Source organism: Megascapheus bottae, chromosome 8 (genome assembly GCF_031878675.1).
Source record: "Megascapheus bottae isolate mThoBot1 chromosome 8, mThoBot2.hap1, whole genome shotgun sequence".
NCBI lineage: Eukaryota > Metazoa > Chordata > Mammalia > Rodentia > Geomyidae > Megascapheus > Megascapheus bottae.
Window position 1 is genome coordinate 46,285,040 of NC_143516.1, and position 18,158 is coordinate 46,303,197.

The window sequence follows — 18,158 nt, forward strand, 5'->3', positions numbered from 1 at the left end:
GTGTTTTCTAAAACTTTTGTCTTATAGATAAACGAATGTCACATTTCAGCATTTATACCTAAAAGCAGCATGCAAATTTCAGGCCACATGGATGAGTGTCAACTTTTGTTATTTCCCTTGTGTGTCCCATGACCACTCTATCTGGGGTGAGTGATTTCCAAGAGTTGCTGGCATCCAACCAGATGCCAGCCAACCAAGAACCGCCCTAACAAATAATGCTAAGAGTTATAAATTAAATACTGTCTGGTGATCTGTGATGTGTAAGGCAGTTAATTTAGTTGGTCTGAATTAACTGTCAGCTCACAAAACTATTTTCCCATAATGTGAAATCTGTACTTAGCATGTTTGGAAGAGAATAATTAACAACAGGAACTCATTTGTTAAAGTGTGAAGTTATGACAATGTATAAGCTCTTTTTGATTTACAGCAACAGTTTGGTGGTTTTGGCACATATTTTAAATAATTTTAAGTTTCAAAGTTCAAGAACTTGGTAGTTCTTGAATAAATATTATAATTTTGTATAATATGGGGCTTTGAGGTTCATACATCTTCATACCACTTTTGTTTCCCTTTTGACATAAAATTAGGCATTATTTGATATTTAGTGTATTTTATAGTTTAACTTTTTTTCAATGTTTCTGGGAAATTATACTAGAGGTAAAGTTACTTTGTTAGTTTATCATGCATTTTCTGCTTATTTAAATCATTTTACTTCACCACACCATTCATTTTTTTTAGAACATCCTTCAGAATTCATGCGTCTTACTGAGGACACCTGACCTTTTGAAGCTTCATAATTCACGACTAGATGTCACCAGTCTTTCCCATGTTAACAGTTCTGACTATGTTTTATTATATGTGCCTTCGGCGCCGAGCCATGACAGCTACAAGAGGAGAAATGATGAACAGCCATAGAACTATAGTATCAAACAGCCGGACTTCCCCTCTCAACGCAGAGGTGGTCCAATATGCCAAAGAAGTAGTGGATTTCAGTTCTCATTACGGAAGTGAAAATAGTATGTCCTACACCATGTGGAACTTGGCAGGTGTACCGAATGTATTCCCAAGTTCTGGTGACTTTACTCAGACAGCCGTGTTTCGAACATATGGAACATGGTGGGATCAGTGTCCAAGTGCTTCCTTGCCATTCAAGAGGACACCACCCAATTTTCAGAGCCAGGACTATGTAGAACTTACATTTGAACAACAGGTGTATCCTACAGCTGTTCATGTTCTGGAGACATACCATCCTGGAGCAGTCATCAGAATTCTTGCTTGTTCTGCAAATCCCTATTCCCCAAGTCCCCCAGCTGAAGTAAGGTAAGACTCACTTTTCAATAACCTAAAAGTTTTGGTGATTTTAATACTTCTTTTTTGTTTTAATCTCTTTTTTGTTGGAAGCATTTTCTTAAATAATTTCATAAAGTTTGATTTTGAAGCTTTTTCTTAATTTTCTAACAAGGAAAAGATGATAATTCCCAGATTTTTATTTGCTTATCACACAGAATTTACCATAAATGGAAGCACAATTTGAGCTAACAGGGCCATGGACCAGTCTGAACTGTTAATAAGGAATATGACTTGTAAAACATTTTGAAATAGGAGTCATGTTATTACTTTTATATACTTCAAACAACTCAAAATTGGCCTGTAGAATGATACTTTAAAGTAGGTAATAGAAAGATTAGTTTTAGTGTGAAGTAGATGATTCTGTACTAAGCATATGTATTTAAAAATAATTCCTTTAAGTAATTCATGAATTCTTCTTATGTTTCCTCCCCCTCTGTCTCTTGTTTTTGTAGTTCAATGTTACAGTTTTAAAAAATAATATTATTTAATTAGGTGCTATAATCACATACACCATTAATCTAAGTACATACTGCGGCTTTGTATATATCCTGTTCTTTGTATATCTAGGACCTAAATTTTCCCTAAACAGCTTTTTATCAGTTTTACTTTGTAGTTTTACAGTTTATGCATATATAAGTAGGCACAAGTTCCATTTTTAGTTTTATTCACAAAATAAACATACTATTCACATTGTTTTGCTTACATCAGTAGTACATACTGCATCTGGTCCTATAAGTATAAGAAGAGCTTCCTCATTCTTTCCCATAGTTACAGGTAATGAATAGCATGGAAATACCCCCATTTATTAACTAGTCCCCAATCGATGGCCACTTAGCAGCTTGTAGCCTTTTGCTATTATAAACATTAGTACATGAATCAGCTTAGCATGGCTTCACCTGTGCTCTAGTATATCTATGAGATAAGCTTCCTCGGAGGGTTGCTTGGCCAATGTATACACATTTGTAATTTTGATAGATACTACCAGATTTCCCTCCTAAGTCTCTGTACCAGCTTATGTTCTTGCTGATAATGTAAGGATGTATGTGTTTTAGCAAAGCCTTACCCACAGAGTATGTTAATTGTATTATTTTTACAACTTATTTGGTAAAAACTGTCAATGTTAACTGTTAAATTCTTAACACTCAAAGTGAATGTCTTTTCATATGTTTAAGTCATTAATATTTCCTTTTCCTTGAACTATCTGACTATAACATTTGCCCATTTTTCTATTATTTGTTGATTATCTCTGATTTTAGACCCTTTATCATCATAATTCACTTGTTAAATTTTGTAGTGTTCATTATTGCTGGGCATTGTAGGTATTGCGGTCACATTGGTGAATAATGTACAAAGGAAAAACTGTCTGTCCTATGAGCTTACTCTAGCATGGGCACTAACAGATGCCCATGAACTATGGGACCCCATCTGCCAGTGTAGGAGAACTGGGGCAGAGAATGACCACCGCCCTTAGCGCACAGTGCTTCCTGGGTGTTTTCTGTTCTCAGTCCTGAGTGAACATCTGTATACCTACCTGGAAAAAAAATACAGAGTACAGCTCACCTCAGGTTTGAGACTGTTTACTTGTTCCTTTCTGAACAACTTTGATAATTTATTGTGTGTAATGGTGTAAGTGGGTTATTTAAAAAGCACATCAAAACTCAGTATCTTTTAATGTACAGATTTTCCCTTCCAGAGGAAAATTGGACAGTGTCTTCTTTTATGTGCAAATTGTTTTAAAAGCCATACTATCATTTTTTTGCATATTATCTAAAAGGATACTCACATTTTTCTCTAAACAGAATAGATGTGGGGATGAGAGCTATGAAACATTCAATGTTTTTAGTCCACTTTTAAACTTAATGACCACCTAACTGATTTTGAGTATAAATCATATTTATTGGTTTGCCAAAGCTATTAACATATGATTGTGATTAATTTAAAAATACCACTTACAGATGTTTCTGTAATTTGCTTTTCTGACTTTTAGCTTTATTTCCTAGAAACAATTAAATTTTAAGAAAAATGCTGTCAGACCAATGCTACAGTATAGGGATAGGTATATATAAATTTCTATGAATTATATGATTTGATGTTATCAACAATACCATGTATATTTCTTCTGCCCAGATTCAGTAATTGTTGACATTCTGGAGAAATTATTTAGACAATGAAAGACATTCATTAAACAGCTTTTCTATCAATTCACTGTCAGCAACAAAACAGAGAGTAAGATTCTTGTTCTCTACACTCATAAGCCAGCCTGAAAAAGGACTGTCAGATCGTAGGGACCATGTGCTAGCCAAGGGCAGAACTTGATCTGTGGGGCACAGGGAAGAAATAATCTATTCACTGAAAATGAAGGAGGCTCCAGTGTTGGTAGAAAAGGTGGAAAAGGTGAGAACATAGTGTTCGAAGAAGTGAGAAAAATCCAAGAGCATAGAGAATAAGCTATTAAGAGCTGCAGAAGATCTTATTAAGGTCTCAACTAGTGGTTTTCAGGATTTAGGATTTTAAAGCTATCTTGTATCTAAACTTTTCAGAAGCAGACCTTGAAATTACTGTTGCTGTGCAGCTATTTATTAAAGTAGTGCTTGAGGAGAATAATGTTATTACTTTACTGGTAATTCATAGCAGAGAAAAGGAAGTCAGGCAAGGATGCAATTTCATTTGACATTTTATTCTCCTATAGCAGTCTGTCTGCCCCCATCAGTTTTAGGCAATGATGGACTGGCAGGGTGATAAAAGGGACTAAAAATCTTTTGGTGCATATCACTTTCTGGGTGAAGAAGCTCTAGGAGCCCAAAGAAGTTCTGCAGCTTCCAGCCCTAAGAAGTAAAGTGAATTTCTAGAGAGTGTGCAGAAGAACTGACGAGGGGATATAAGTGATCAGGGAGATAAGCCAGCCATTATAATCTAAAACATACAATATTGTCTACAAAAATTAAGAAACTCAGGATTGTCTATGGCTGTTTACTTTGCTAAATATGCAGACATTAAAAAGACAAGTGAAATAGTAACATCTCTTATTATCATTACTACTTCATAAAAGAAACCTCAGTTTGTAGCAATTAATTAGCATGAACAGAGTCTTGAATTAAATAGTAGATTTTAAGAATATGTCTATATGCACATGTGTAAGTGTGTGTGCACTAGTATATATCCGTTTTCACATTTAATTACAGAGACCTCCACCAGGTACACTGTGTAGGAACTTGTGGGCTATACCTAGCCTGTCATTTTGAGCCTACAGTTTTCTGCCTATCTTTGGTGTTATCAAGTGCTGAAGAATTTATTTGCAGGAAAAGTATTTCTTAGAGTCCGAAATAAGCTTTAAACATTATTGTTTTCCTGCTTCATCTGATTGTCTTCTATTGTTGAGCCACTGAAGTAGAAATTACCAGTGCCATTCCTCCAAGATTGGCCCTATATTCCCCTCTTGGTCTAACGACCATTAGGGTAATCGTTTGTGCAATGGCTTCCACTATTTCAATTTCTGACTTGAGTTTCACATTCTTTTTCTATTTTAGTTTGTAAATGTCTTATGGTAGCTCAACTTTTTATTTAGATCTTAGAAGGTAATTTTGTCAAGAAAAATGAACCAATACTTTTCTTGGGATTAAAAACCTCATTATTATTACTAGTAATTAATGACTAATCAATGAGAATCGAGGAATTATGGCTCAGAATAAAATTAGAGATTGTTTTAAGTAAATGTTTTGAGTGGTCATCCTTAAATGCTATTCACGTGAGCATTTTGTAAAGTAATTTGTAACATAAGAGACAAAATGTTCATATTCACTGACATAAAATTTTAAATTCTGGTACCCAACATGAATAATTAGATATTTCAAATTTTCTCCACCATGTTAGAAGGCAATATCAGAGAGGTGGTTAATTTTGATATGTATCAGAATATTAATACTTGTTGGTACTATGTAATGAAGTTTCTTTAAATAAGTTTTGAAAGTAAGTTTATGAAAAGAGTTTCATGAGCACTTGCCTGGCAAACTCAGGGCCCCACCTTCAAGCCCTAGTACTGCCCCACTAAGACATGAAAGTTTTGAGTTTATGTGAAACCAGTAACAGGAATGGAAAAACTGGAGAAGACCCTTGTGAGGCATGAATGATCAGTTTTGCTTCTACAGACAGTGAAGGATATGCAATAAGAGAGCTTTATCTTGAGCTTTTAGGATTTCTTAGGCTTTCTCACTTAAGGTTTACTTATTCTGTAAAACTCAATGCTGTTCTTCAGATAACTCTGCCTCTAGTCTTGAAATTGACAAGAGCCATGTAATGTGTGATTGTTCTTAATGTACTATGTTATTTCTCATCTCTTTTGTTGTCCCTTGGTTATCTCCTATTGGTACAGTGTCTTACCTTGTTATCTGATATATTGTATATATGTTTATTTGTTTAGTTGAAATAGGATAGGGAAGGGGGGAAAACAAGATGGGAAGGTGGTGGAGGGAGGGAAATGGGGGCAAAAACATGAGAAAGGGTATCAATGTTTGTGAAGTAATGCACCTTCTATCTGGTGAATATAATGTAACCCTTAATTACAATAAAATATATTTTTAAAAAGTGAAGGCATTTGGGGGGGAACTGCAAAGTAATTAAAATAATAGTATCTGTGATACTTTGGTTTTAAAATTTTTTCATATCTTAGAAATGATTCTTGTGTTTGATCTGCTCACCTTTTTTGATGCTTTTGTTTTATAGTGTTGTGTGGTATTCGTGTTCTATAGTATTAGGCATAGGCCATCACTCTAAGGAACTGGTAGATCTTATTTTAAACTGTATTATAGGGTAGTTTCTCTCTTTGGCAGATGGGAGACTCTTTGGTCAGAGAGACCTACGAAGGTGAATGCTTCCCAGGCTCGCCAGTTTAAACCTTGTATTAAGCAGATAAATTTTCCCACAAATCTTATACGACTGGAAGTAAATAGCTCTCTTCTGGATTATTACACTGAATTAGATGCAGTTGTGCTACATGGTATGAAGGACAAGCCACTACTTTCTCTCAAGACTTCTCTTATTGACATGAATGATCTAGAAGATGATGACTATGAAGACAAGGATAATTGTGGAATGGACAGTCTTAACAAAAAGTTTAACAGTGCTGCCCTAAGGGAAGGGCCGAATAATGGATATTTTGATAAATTACCATATGAGGTAAGCTAAAAATATCCAGTATATTATGCCAATATTCAATATGACACTTCAGTTTTTAACTGTTTAGTTATTAATAGTTTTATTATTAGTTATTAATAGATATCAGGAATAGATATTAATAATTATTGATAGATATCAGGAATAGAAGCGGCTTTAAGGTGTATGCACTCCAATGCCTTGAATATTTTGGTTTTCAGGAAAAGTAGACAAGCTGGCAGTACCAGTGACTCATGCCTATTAGGATTATAATCCTAATTACTTGTGATCTGATGATCACAGTTCAAGGCCAGCCTGGTCAAGAAAGTCCCAGAGACTTTATCTCCTAGAAAGACTTATCACCGGAAAACTGGTAGTGGGAAGTGTTCCTGTGGCTCAAGTGGTACAGCACTATCCTTGAGCTGAAGAGCTCAGGGTCAGCGCCCACACCCAGAGTTCAAACCTCATAATCAACCAAAAAAAAAGTAGACAAGCTGGGCACAGTAGCTTATGCCTGTAATCCTAGCTACTCAGGAGGCTGAGATCTGAGGATCAAGGTTCAAAGCCAGTCTGAGCACAAAAAGACCTGAGACTCTTATTCCCAGTTAACCTCTAGAAAATGGGAAGTGGGGCTTAGCTTGAGGGTAGGGCAGTAGCCTTGAGCTGAAGAGCTGAGGGACAGCGCCCAGGGTGAGTTCAAGCCCCATGACCCGCAAAAGAAAAAAAGAGTAGACAAAATTATGTTAATGAAGTTCACTACTTTGTATTCTACTAATTTTAGTTGTTTGGGGTAAACTATGAAGTATATATTATTATTAAATAATAACTATGCTAATAGATAATAAAGCATACTTCAGTTAAGTTTATAATTATACAATGTAAATATAGGCAATATTTATTTTATATTCTTTAACTTTATGATAAAGAGTATGTGCTATTAAAAATAAGGAAAATAGGACCGGGAGCATAGCTAGTTGTACAATGCTCACCTAGCATGCACGAAGGCCTGGGTTCTATTCCTCAGTACCACATACACAGAAAAAAGCCAGAAGAGGTGCTGTGGCTCAGATGGTAGAGTGCTAGCCTTGAGAAAGCCCAAGGACAGTGTTCCAGCCCTGAGTTGAAACCACAGGACTGGCAAAAAAAAAAAAAAGAAAAAAGAAAAATAATATAATAGAATGAATGCTTATACTAATAAATAGTCTGGAGTTTTCCTAAGTGTCATTTGTTCTTACAGATAAATTTTTACTATCTTTCAGTTGTACAAAAGGATTACTATTTAACAAAACAGTTTATAAACACAACACCTCTTAATCAGTGTGACCTCTGTCAATATTCTCATTGATCATTTTCCTTCTCACCCCTTTCCTTACTTTTCCTAATTTTGTAGGATATACATTGAATTTTTTTAGAATCAATGCTAGTCTGTGTTCTCTTAACTATAATTTTGTGGCTAGAGAATATTCAGTGCCTTTTTAAATACCTAGTCTGAAGTCTTGTTTTTAGTGTGTCTCTGTTGGGAGCCAGAGTGGAATCAAACTGTACCTTGACTTGCATCAGAGGATGGCTTTATTGTCTTATTGCTTTCTGGCCCTATTCTATGTAAATGACCTGAGAATTACCATATGAATGTAACACCTGGAGGTTCCCTGGGTCTGGAGGAGGGAAGAAGCGGGAGTGGAAAATAAACGCGGCAGTCTCGGCAGTCTTTACCTGGACTGCGGACATCCCGGACCCGGTGTGTCTGTCTCTCTTCTTTTTCTTCCTAGTCCTTGCCCCCGATTTCAGGAACCCCAATCTGCGAACCCTGGTTTGCTGCCGGTTGGCCCCGGCATCTCAGTGTGACCTCTGTCAATATTCTCATTGATCATTTTCCTTCTCACCCCTTTCCTTACTTTTCCTAATTTTGTAGGATATACATTGAATTTTTTTAGAATCAATGCTAGTCTGTGTTCTCTTAACTATAATTTTGTGGCTAGAGAATATTCAGTGCTTTTTTAAATACCTAGTCTGAAGTCTTGTTTTTAGTGTGTCTCCACAGGAGTTTTTCAGTCATGTATCTAGCACTCTTGGCTCCAGGGCATCAAATGCCAGTAGTAGTCTTTAGTTACGTGTTTCCAAAAATCTTTCCCCACCCTTTCCAGATATCCTGGGAGAGGTGCAGGGAATGGAGCCAAGCATTTGTCTCCCACTGAAAACTACTGTGCTGCTAAAGATGATATAATCTCATTTTTAATGAAAAATTGATATACCCAAAATTTAGCCAACCTAGAAGTCCCCTTCCAAAGTGATGAATACTTCATATTTTACTATAGCGGCAGTACCTTAACTTGTATGAAATGATAAGACAGTTTAGACAATGGGAGGGGGGAAGAAGAATTGGGAGGGAGGAGCATGGGGCACTGATAATGTAGTTCCTTGGGGTCTGAGATCTGTCTTAGAAGCAGTAAAAACTGTACATCTGGATAATAGGTCACTTCTTTGGAAGCTTAAAAATTAGTTAAACAGTAAGTCATACTATATGCTCTTTAGTAGGAAGACACAGTAAAACAAAGGTGTTAGATTTCCTCAAAGTAACTGTATATTCAGTAAGTTCCAATTTTTTTTATTGAAAAATTTACCTAAAACATTAAAATAATCAAGAAAATTCTGAAAAATAAAAATAAGAGGGTTGGTGTTAGTCCTAATTTTCATTTGTAGTCAAGCAGTATATTCCAATAAATACAGCTAAAACTTTCAGTTAGAAAAGAATTTATTTTACCCACACTGTTAAAATAGAATAATTCATGGACATAAAACATAGTAGAACTGTATAATAGAGACTGATGGGGAAACCAGAACACATTCACAACTCCCTTGGCAAAAACTAAATTTCTGTAATTAAGAAAAAATTAGGGGCCAGGAGTTTGGCCTAGTGGTAGAGTGCTTGCCTACCCTGCATGAAGTCCTGGCCTCAATTTCTTGGTACCACATACATGGGAAAAGCCAGAATTTGTGCTGCAGCTCTAGTGGTAGAGCTCTAGCCTCAAGAAAGCCCAGGGTCAGTGCTCAAGCCCTGAATTGAAGCCCCATTACTGGTTAAAAAAAAAAAAGAAAAAAATTAAAATATTTATAAAGGAGCAGAAGAAGGGGAGAAATTGTTTTATATATTTCTCATATTTTTGCTTTGCCAAATGATGAAGTTTTGATGTCATTATTGTCTAGTATGTAGGTGAATGATAATTTTATATGCCGATTGTTGATACAAAAATTGATGGAACATTCAGAAGAGCAATTTTGTGCTTATATCAAAACCTTTAAATGCATATAATCTATTCTAAAGATTTATTTGCAAAGTTTTCTGAAATGAACATATATACATACATAAAATATACACAAAATGATATTGCAATAGGAAAAAAGAAGAAAATACATCAATAAGAAACTAGTTATTATGTCACATCAGCAAAATGGAATAAAGTGAGTCTGTTTTGTAGATAAAGATCTACAGTGTGAATTATTAAATGAGAAAAGAAGGATGTTGAACAGGTGCAAATTCTTTTAGTACCTATCTAAGAATAGATACCTATCTAAGACATTCATAAACATTTATCTGGAAGATACTAGAAAAACTGTTAACAGTGCTTACCTGTGGGGAGAGGGAATATTAGAATTGAGGGAAGAGAAGAAGTTTATTTTCTACCTTTCTTCAGTGTTTGGTCTTTTATTTGTGCAGTATTTTACAAGTCAACAGGGTTATGTGAGTGATGAAATTTGTTTTAGAAATAGTTGTACAGATAGATACCACTGAATGGGATTTTGCACTGTGAGAGAAAGATCGGTCTCAACCGCAAATACATCATAGGCAATTGAGAACAAGTCAGTGAACAGGTTAGGAATCAGTAGATGGAAAGATACTAAGAAGAACATTCCTAAGAGGATTTGAGCTAAACTGAGCTAAAACAATTCTTGCTAGAGACAAGTGATCAGGTCTTAATTTGGGCTGAACTACCTTAGCAGGGTGTTTTGTTTTGTCTTGTTGAGGTAGAAATAGTGGGCTAAAACTGGATTTTATAAGGGAGTGCATAGATGAACCTAGAAAAAGCTCTATAAGCCTGATTAAGATTTGATCAAGTAGAACATCTTCATCAGTTTTTGGACTAGTTTTGATTTATATTCTCTATATTATTATAATAAGCACATATACAAACATATTAAAGTATTTCAAGTATTGAAAATAACAAGAATGCCCCAAACCTTGCAATGTATAATGTATTTATTAATCTGCTAAGGTTCCTATTTTATAAACAATCTTTTAAATTTATTTTAAGGATCATAGAAATTGTTGTTACAATGTACATTATAATATTTTGGCTTAAATCAGTGAAATTCTGATCTGAAACTAATACTGAGCTGAAAGAAATTGAAGATTATTGATGTTAATGAATAATTACAGAATAAAAGCAAAATGCTTACATTAAAATTTTAACCTCTCTTATCTAAATAAGATTTGTAATATCTAAAAGTATACTAAATTTCCCTTGGATTGTAAGAATATTGAGAGTGGAAAGTTTTCTTCTGTCACCAAAGTTTGGCGTATAGTAAATGATGAATCTGAAAAAAAGATTATTATTCAACAGATTGTGAAAATACCTTTGCATCCTAAGAAAATGAGTTATCATCATAAGCTGAATATTTCAGCCATCTTAAAAGGCAGTATTGTTGTAATATTTGTGGTTCTTTCCATTTGGATTATTTTGGTGAATGTAAGTTTACTTACTATAAGAAAATATTATAAGTGACATTGTTATTTATTAGACCACACTATGTGCTTAATAAGATGATACTATTTTTCACTCTTGATTAACTTCTTTCTTTCTTTTGTGTAGCTCATTCAACTTATTCTGAACCATCTTACATTACCTGACCTGTGTAGGTTAGCACAGACATGCAAACTGCTGAACCAGCATTGCTGTGATCCTCTACAATACATTCACCTCAATTTGCAACCATACTGGGCAAAAGTAAATGACACTTCTCTAGAATTTCTGCAGACTCGATGCACTCTTGTCCAATGGCTCAATTTATCCTGGACTGGCAATAGGGGCTTCATCTCTGTTGCCGGATTTAGCAGGTTAGTATAAAATGTAGACGTATGCTTTCATAAACATATTATACTTGTTATGTCAGAGTTTTCCTAATAAAAATTTTAATTGGCTGGGAGTTTAGTGGTAGAGTGCTTGTCTAGCATGCACAAAGTCCAGGTTCGATTCCTCGGTACCACGTACATAGAAAAAAGCCAGAAGTGGTACTGAGGCTCAAATGGTAGAACTCTCGCCTTGAGTAAGTCCAAGGACAGTGCTCAGGCCCTGAGTTCAAGCCCAGGACTGGCAAAAAAAATTGTGTACTATATATTTTATAGAAATACAACTACTATTTAAAATGGTTCTGCTAACAAGGACAGGCTAAATCCACTAGCACAGCGGTGTTCATTGCAGCCCTATTTACCATAGCAAAGATATGGAACCAACCCAGATGCCCCTCAGTTGATGAGTGGATCAACAAGATATGGTATTTATACACAATGGAATTCTATGCTGCTGTCAGAAAGAATGACTTTGCCCCATTTGTAAGGAAATGGAAAGATGTAGAAAAAAATCATATTAAGTGAAGTAAACCAGACTCAAAGGAACATAGGCCCAATAGTCTCCCTCATTTGTCATAATCAGTAGGAACCTTGCGCTCTCCTAGCAGAGATCTACAATAGAACAAAATCTAGAGACATAAGGCCTTATAGTATGACACTAAATGTAAGGACCTCCAGGATAAGGAAACAAAAGCCATATAATGAGTGATTGTTGTCCTTTATGTACTAAGTTATCTCTCATCTCTTTTGCTATCCCTTGGTTATCTCATGTTGTTACAATATTTCACCATTATCTGATATATTTTATATGTGCTTAATTGGTTATTTGAAATTGGATAGGGAAGGGGGAAATCAAACGAGCGGGAGGGAGGGAAGGAAATGGGGACCATGTCATGAGAAAGGGTATCAATATGTTTGTGAAGTAATGCACCTTCTATCTGGTGAATATAATGTAACCCTTCTATTAATTAAATAAAAAAATTGAAATGAAAAAAATAAAATAAAATAAAATGGTTCTCCTGGTAAAATCCAATGAGTTTTCCCATCCTCTTCAGTTAAACTTCATAATTACAAGAAGGGAAACTATATTATTCACCTCTTATTTCTTAAATCTCAAGTGACTTTCAACAGAACTCCTTTTTTTCTTTCTCTTCATTACAGTACAGATGATTAACACATTAAACAAAAAACTATTTCCAAATCAAAATCTACCTCTCTAATGTGATTTGTCAGAAATGGAAAACAATTTATTACAGAACATTTTTAATTAAATCTTAATTACATGTGCAATACATCACCCAAATTTAGAAGCTCATTTAAACTAATTATGTTGAAAATGCAATTGCATGCTAACTAGACGACCACACTTGCAGACCTGCCCAGGTGTTTTCTGCTCCTTTCTATTTAAACATTTAGTTTCCTAACTATTAAATGTCACCTGTTAAACATTTGAAAGCTTGCATAAGTGCATATTCATTTAGTAATGCCACAGTAATTTTTCTTATGATACAAACAGGTGTTTTTCTCTTAACCTCAATGATAGTGATTCTCATTGTATATTTTATATGATCTCATCATTTTCCTGATGTTATATAATGAACTAGAAACTTGGGGGAAATTACTTGCCTCTTAATTGCTGGATATTATTTTATACTATTTTTTCATATATTTTTTATTGCAACTAATAGAAGGGTTACATTATATTCACCAGAGAGAAGGTGCATTACTTCACAAACATTGATACCCTTTCTCATGTCTTGGTCCCTATTTCCCTCCCCTCACCCCCTCCGTGCTTTATACTATTTTTAAGAACTAAAAGTAAAGAACTCATATTCCTGGTGAATGCATTCTTGTATAGTTATCTATAAATTAGAACTTTGTATATGGATCTTTACTTCTTAGTGGCTCGGATAATGAAAACAAAGACATACCTCCAGAAAGAAATATTTGATACGATTAGAGTTGAATGAAGTCATAATGTGTGCATTGGTAACAGTGTGTTCAAGACATTGACATTGTCCAGTTATACATCAAATTAAAACAAACAAGCAGGACTGGCCCACAGCATAACTTGGATGTACTTGGTTTCTTTCTTTTCTGCCAGAAATAGACCCATGGGACAAGGTTTATTGCTAGAAAAGTGACATTTGCCCAGTGGAACACCTTTGAAGGTACAGAGAGATAGTGATCCCTTTCCTATTGTAAAGGTCATGGCTGACACCCCTGTATCAAAAGACAGGTTAACAAGAAAAAAGGTTAACAAGTTTACTTAATCACAGTTTTACATGGTACAAGAACCTTCAGAGTGAAGACTCAGGGATGAAATAGAAGTTACCTGATATTACACTTAGGTTTGGTGAAACAAAGACGGGCAAGTAGAGATATAATTAGACCAAAAGTGTGTGATTTAATTGTATAGACTCAGTGGGGAAGCCTAGCAAGATTTTCCTCTTCAGATTCACCTTGTCCATTCTGCAACAGTGTGTCCTCCTTCTGAATATGGGGTAGGACTCCTCTGGCCTTATGACCTTTTGGGCAGGTATCAGTCCGAGAAATTCTTTATTGATAGCTCTTAAGCAATAAAACATGGGAAGCTTAGAATAATATGTTTAGTCTTTGTGGCTTGCTTTTGGGAAGCAAAGATCTAGTTTCTATGATCTGTCTTTGAGGAAAAAGAATTCTTAAAGATATGAGATTTGGGAGTAGGAAAGTCAAAGAGATCTTAAGTTCTGAGCCTGTTTTGAGACTGTCTAGTGTCCTTTAGTTCAAAATACTCAGCATGCTAACACCCCATTCTATGCTGTTATCTGGATCTCTCCAATTAGTCCTTTCTACTTCTCTTTACTCCCAACAAGTAGTTTTTGCTCTCTAAATTTTTGTTCTAATAAACCAAGGAGAACCAGATTTGATTATAGTTGAATATTGAGAGTATATCTATTCATAAACTACAGCAAAATGAATATTTAGACAGAACAAGTGGTATTAGTGAAAATTATTTTGTATTTTACATTTTTAAGACCTTTTAGATATTTAACTACTCATACAGCTCTTTCCCCAGTGTTTTCTATTGTTGAAGAATTTACTTGTCTTTTGTTAATTTATTATTTGCTTTTATGCCTTTACATATCCCTTAGGCCATGTAACATATTTGAGATATAAGATGTAGTTCCTTGCTTGTATAGAGAAGATAAAGATGTAAAGATAAACATGTAAACATTTCCCCTTTAATATTTTTGTAAGTAAAACAGGGTAGTAACTAACGATGAAAGAAAGTGTTGGTAGTGAATGGCTTCCTGGGCAAAGTGTAAGATCATGACAGCAATGAAGAAAATGTCAAGGTGACATTCATCCAATTAAAAAAAAAAACTATGTAGCTTGCTCAGATTCATTCGAAGAAACAGCGAGAAAAAACTCAACAGTGCTGTCTTTTAAAATTTAGAATGGTAATGGATAAAGATCATCTTTTGCAAAGTTAGAGCTCTAATCTACTTTAGAGCTCCAGTCTACTTTCTCACTAGCAATTCCTCTTACATTTTTCAATTCACCCAGGTTAGTTGCTGTGGGGCTGTTTGAATAATCACAAAAGCGCATACATAAATTTAACTTTTCCGTATTTTGCTGTAATATATCAGCGAGTAAAATCATAAATTTTGCTAGCATTCATTTAAGCATAGTCACTGTTTTTATTAAGAAGAGGAAGTTTAGAGGGAGAGAAAAAATTTAGGGGGTGGGGACATATTCGAGTTTTGCCTGCTGATTGCTGTGGGCCCCCTTGACTTGACTCTGAATTGACAGTTATTATGGCTTGTAGGCAGCATTCCCAGAATAAACAATAAATATTCATGGCTTGATTATTAATGAATAATCTATGAATAAGTATGGTCTATTTATGCTCATTACTGTGAAGAAGACTTATTTATAATACTTTAAGGAAAAGGTGTATTTTAAAACTAGAGACCAGTGAAGTGATGATGAGCTGTTTGTTTTTGAGCAGGTCTTCAGGAAAGTTCGATGTAGTTTTACTCTTAGTGCCGTCTTGCCTTAAAAGTTAGAATTATTTGACTAAATTTTAAAGAACTTTTAGAAATTTGTGTTATTTGGGACAGCCAAGGAGTAGATTAAATTGGAATAAAGAGAACTTAAAACTTTTAACCAGTTATTAAAATCCTATAGCACCCACAGATTTGTGGTTTGTTTATTCCCAAGTACTGCTCATTTATTTCTTTACTCATTGAAATTACACCAATTATAATATCTTTTTGTAATACAGTTCTCTTGGATACTTAATTGCCTTCTTGTCTGTTTGTGCTAAATCACATAATTCTGTTCAGAAAGTCTAGGCTCACTTTTAACAATGCCATTTTTCTTCACTATGCTAAAAGAATTATCCTGATCTCTACCTCAATTATATTGGTTTTTTTTTTTAATTTTTGACCATTCTACTCCTCTTTAGTTTTTTTTTCATCTTTAGTTTCTATTCACTTTTCCCCTGAAATATTCCTGGATTGTTTCTAGATTCAAGAACTTTTATTAGATATTTTGGCAGTTTTGTAGTATAAAGCGCTTATTCCCCATTCAAATATGTATTTAATTACCTGCCTATCTCTTATATTTTGTTCATCAGATTGTCAACTGAAAGAAAATTGTAAAATACTCTTTCCCACTATTTCTAGCATTGGTAGATAGTGGTTTTTTAATTTGTTAAATTTTTTTATTTTTGGTGTGGTGAGGGAGTTGCCAGTTCTGGGGCTTGATCTCAGGGCCTGGGCACTGTCCTTGGACACTTTTTGCTCAAAGCTAGCACTCTGCTACTTGAACCACAGCGTTACTTCCAGATTTTTCTGTGTATGTGGTTCCAAGGGATTGAACCCACGGCTTTATACATGCTTCCATTAGGCCATGCTCTCAGCCCAAGTTTTGTTTTTTTTTAAATAGCTTTATTCCAAGTTATTTTGAATTAAAATTAGCTTAAATATACTGTTTTATAGAACTCAGTAAGATCAGGGAACAGAGTATAAGATTAGGAATCCAAAGCCAGATATTTGCATCTAATTATCCCCTTTATACTTGAGGCAAGTTGTAAGAACTAGTGTTTTCTACTTTGTGATGAGTCAACTCAGATTAAATCACTCATTTATGTGATGTTAATTATTTTAGAGTGAAAGTTACCATTTAGTAAATTACTTCTTATATACTTATATTCCTTCAGATAGATTAATTCACCTCATAAGGATAAGTAATTCATTTCTCTCTCCAGCGACTCCTTTTCCTCATAGCAGAAGACATAGTTCAGGATTGTTTATCTGAACTTAGGTTTCATAAAAACTTCAATATCAAGAAATACTTTATGAGACTTCATAGTGTCGAATGAGTAGGCTTTAGAAAATATAAAAACTGTAAAAACTGTATTTTTTCTTTTGAGAGACTCCATGGTTGAGATGAATTACTAGTTGAATAAGAATATAACCATATATGTAACCATGGGACAATAAGGAAAGACATGGTTTCTGTTCAACTACACAGTCAGCTGCTGTTTCTCTTTTCTTGGGATGGAGATTTTATAAAGGGAATCAGTACAGAACTTGGAAGTTAGGAAGAGCTCATGTATTGACCTAATAATCTGCTCTGAGTAAAAATGCATACTATAAAAACCTTGAGAGGCAAGAAGAAAAAATTCAGAAGGCAGTATGGTTATGGTCATTGCCTTTATTGTACTTTGCAAGTCTATCATTCATTAAATTAACTTGGAAGTTTTCTTCTGTCTCTTAACAGTTGGCTTCCTGGTGACTGGCTTGACACCACTCTATAAATTCTTTTCAGGAGAAAAGTTCAATAATGAAAGCAAAAAGGAAAAAAAGAATTTCAAGTCATTCTAAGTCAGATATGAAAAAGAAATGTAGATCAAAGTGCTTTGCCAAATAATAAAGGCCATAAAAAGATAAGATGCCTAAAGCTTTCAGTTCTAAGAGCATTAATATTCTCATTTAACTTTTGTAATATATAAATAAGGTTAGAATTATCAAATAAAAATAGAATATTCTTTAACTCATAACACTATCCATTTTTATATTGCTAGCTTATAAATAAGGAATTCACTATTATTAGTTACATAGTAAGTGTAAGATAAGAGTATTAATTTCATCATATTTTGGGGGAATAGATTGAACCTATTAAGAAAAAAATACTGTTAATCACTGTTCAAGAACAGGGGAAGTTTAATTTATGAATGAATTTTGAAACTGGAAAAGCTCATTCACTCAACTGACTATCCTTAAATGGATTTACATATCTGATGTCATACCAAGTACACCAAGTACTGTGTGTGCAGCAAGGTCTCTTTCAACTGCCAAAGGATTTGAAGTAGCTTATAAACCCAATGTAAAAATAATAGTCAGTAAAGACATTCAGGATAAAAGAAAATTTCAGCGAGATAGAAATATGCCATAATTTGGCATATATTCCTCCCTTTGAAGAAGGTCCAGATCTAGACTGACTAAGTAGTCCACCACATACGGTGCTACAACCTGAATCCAGT

The 18,158-nt window shown here is 34.5% G+C and overlaps 1 protein-coding gene across 5 annotated transcripts in view; it reads left to right on the top strand.

The window, feature by feature from the left end:
- The window catches only part of Fbxl4 (F-box and leucine rich repeat protein 4), a 69,196-nt gene that overhangs the window by 10,808 nt on the left and 40,230 nt on the right, over positions 1–18,158 (top strand). For all 5 annotated transcript variants that reach the window (XM_090338393.1, XM_090338390.1, XM_090338392.1 and 2 more), the window contains 4 exons: positions 28–146; positions 739–1,320; positions 6,177–6,522; positions 11,367–11,611. In XM_090338393.1, coding sequence (XP_090194519.1) covers positions 809–1,320; positions 6,177–6,522; positions 11,367–11,611 — 1,103 coding nt within the window. In that variant the 5' untranslated portion in view covers positions 28–146; positions 739–808. The remainder of the gene's footprint in view (positions 1–27; positions 147–738; positions 1,321–6,176; positions 6,523–11,366; positions 11,612–18,158) is intronic.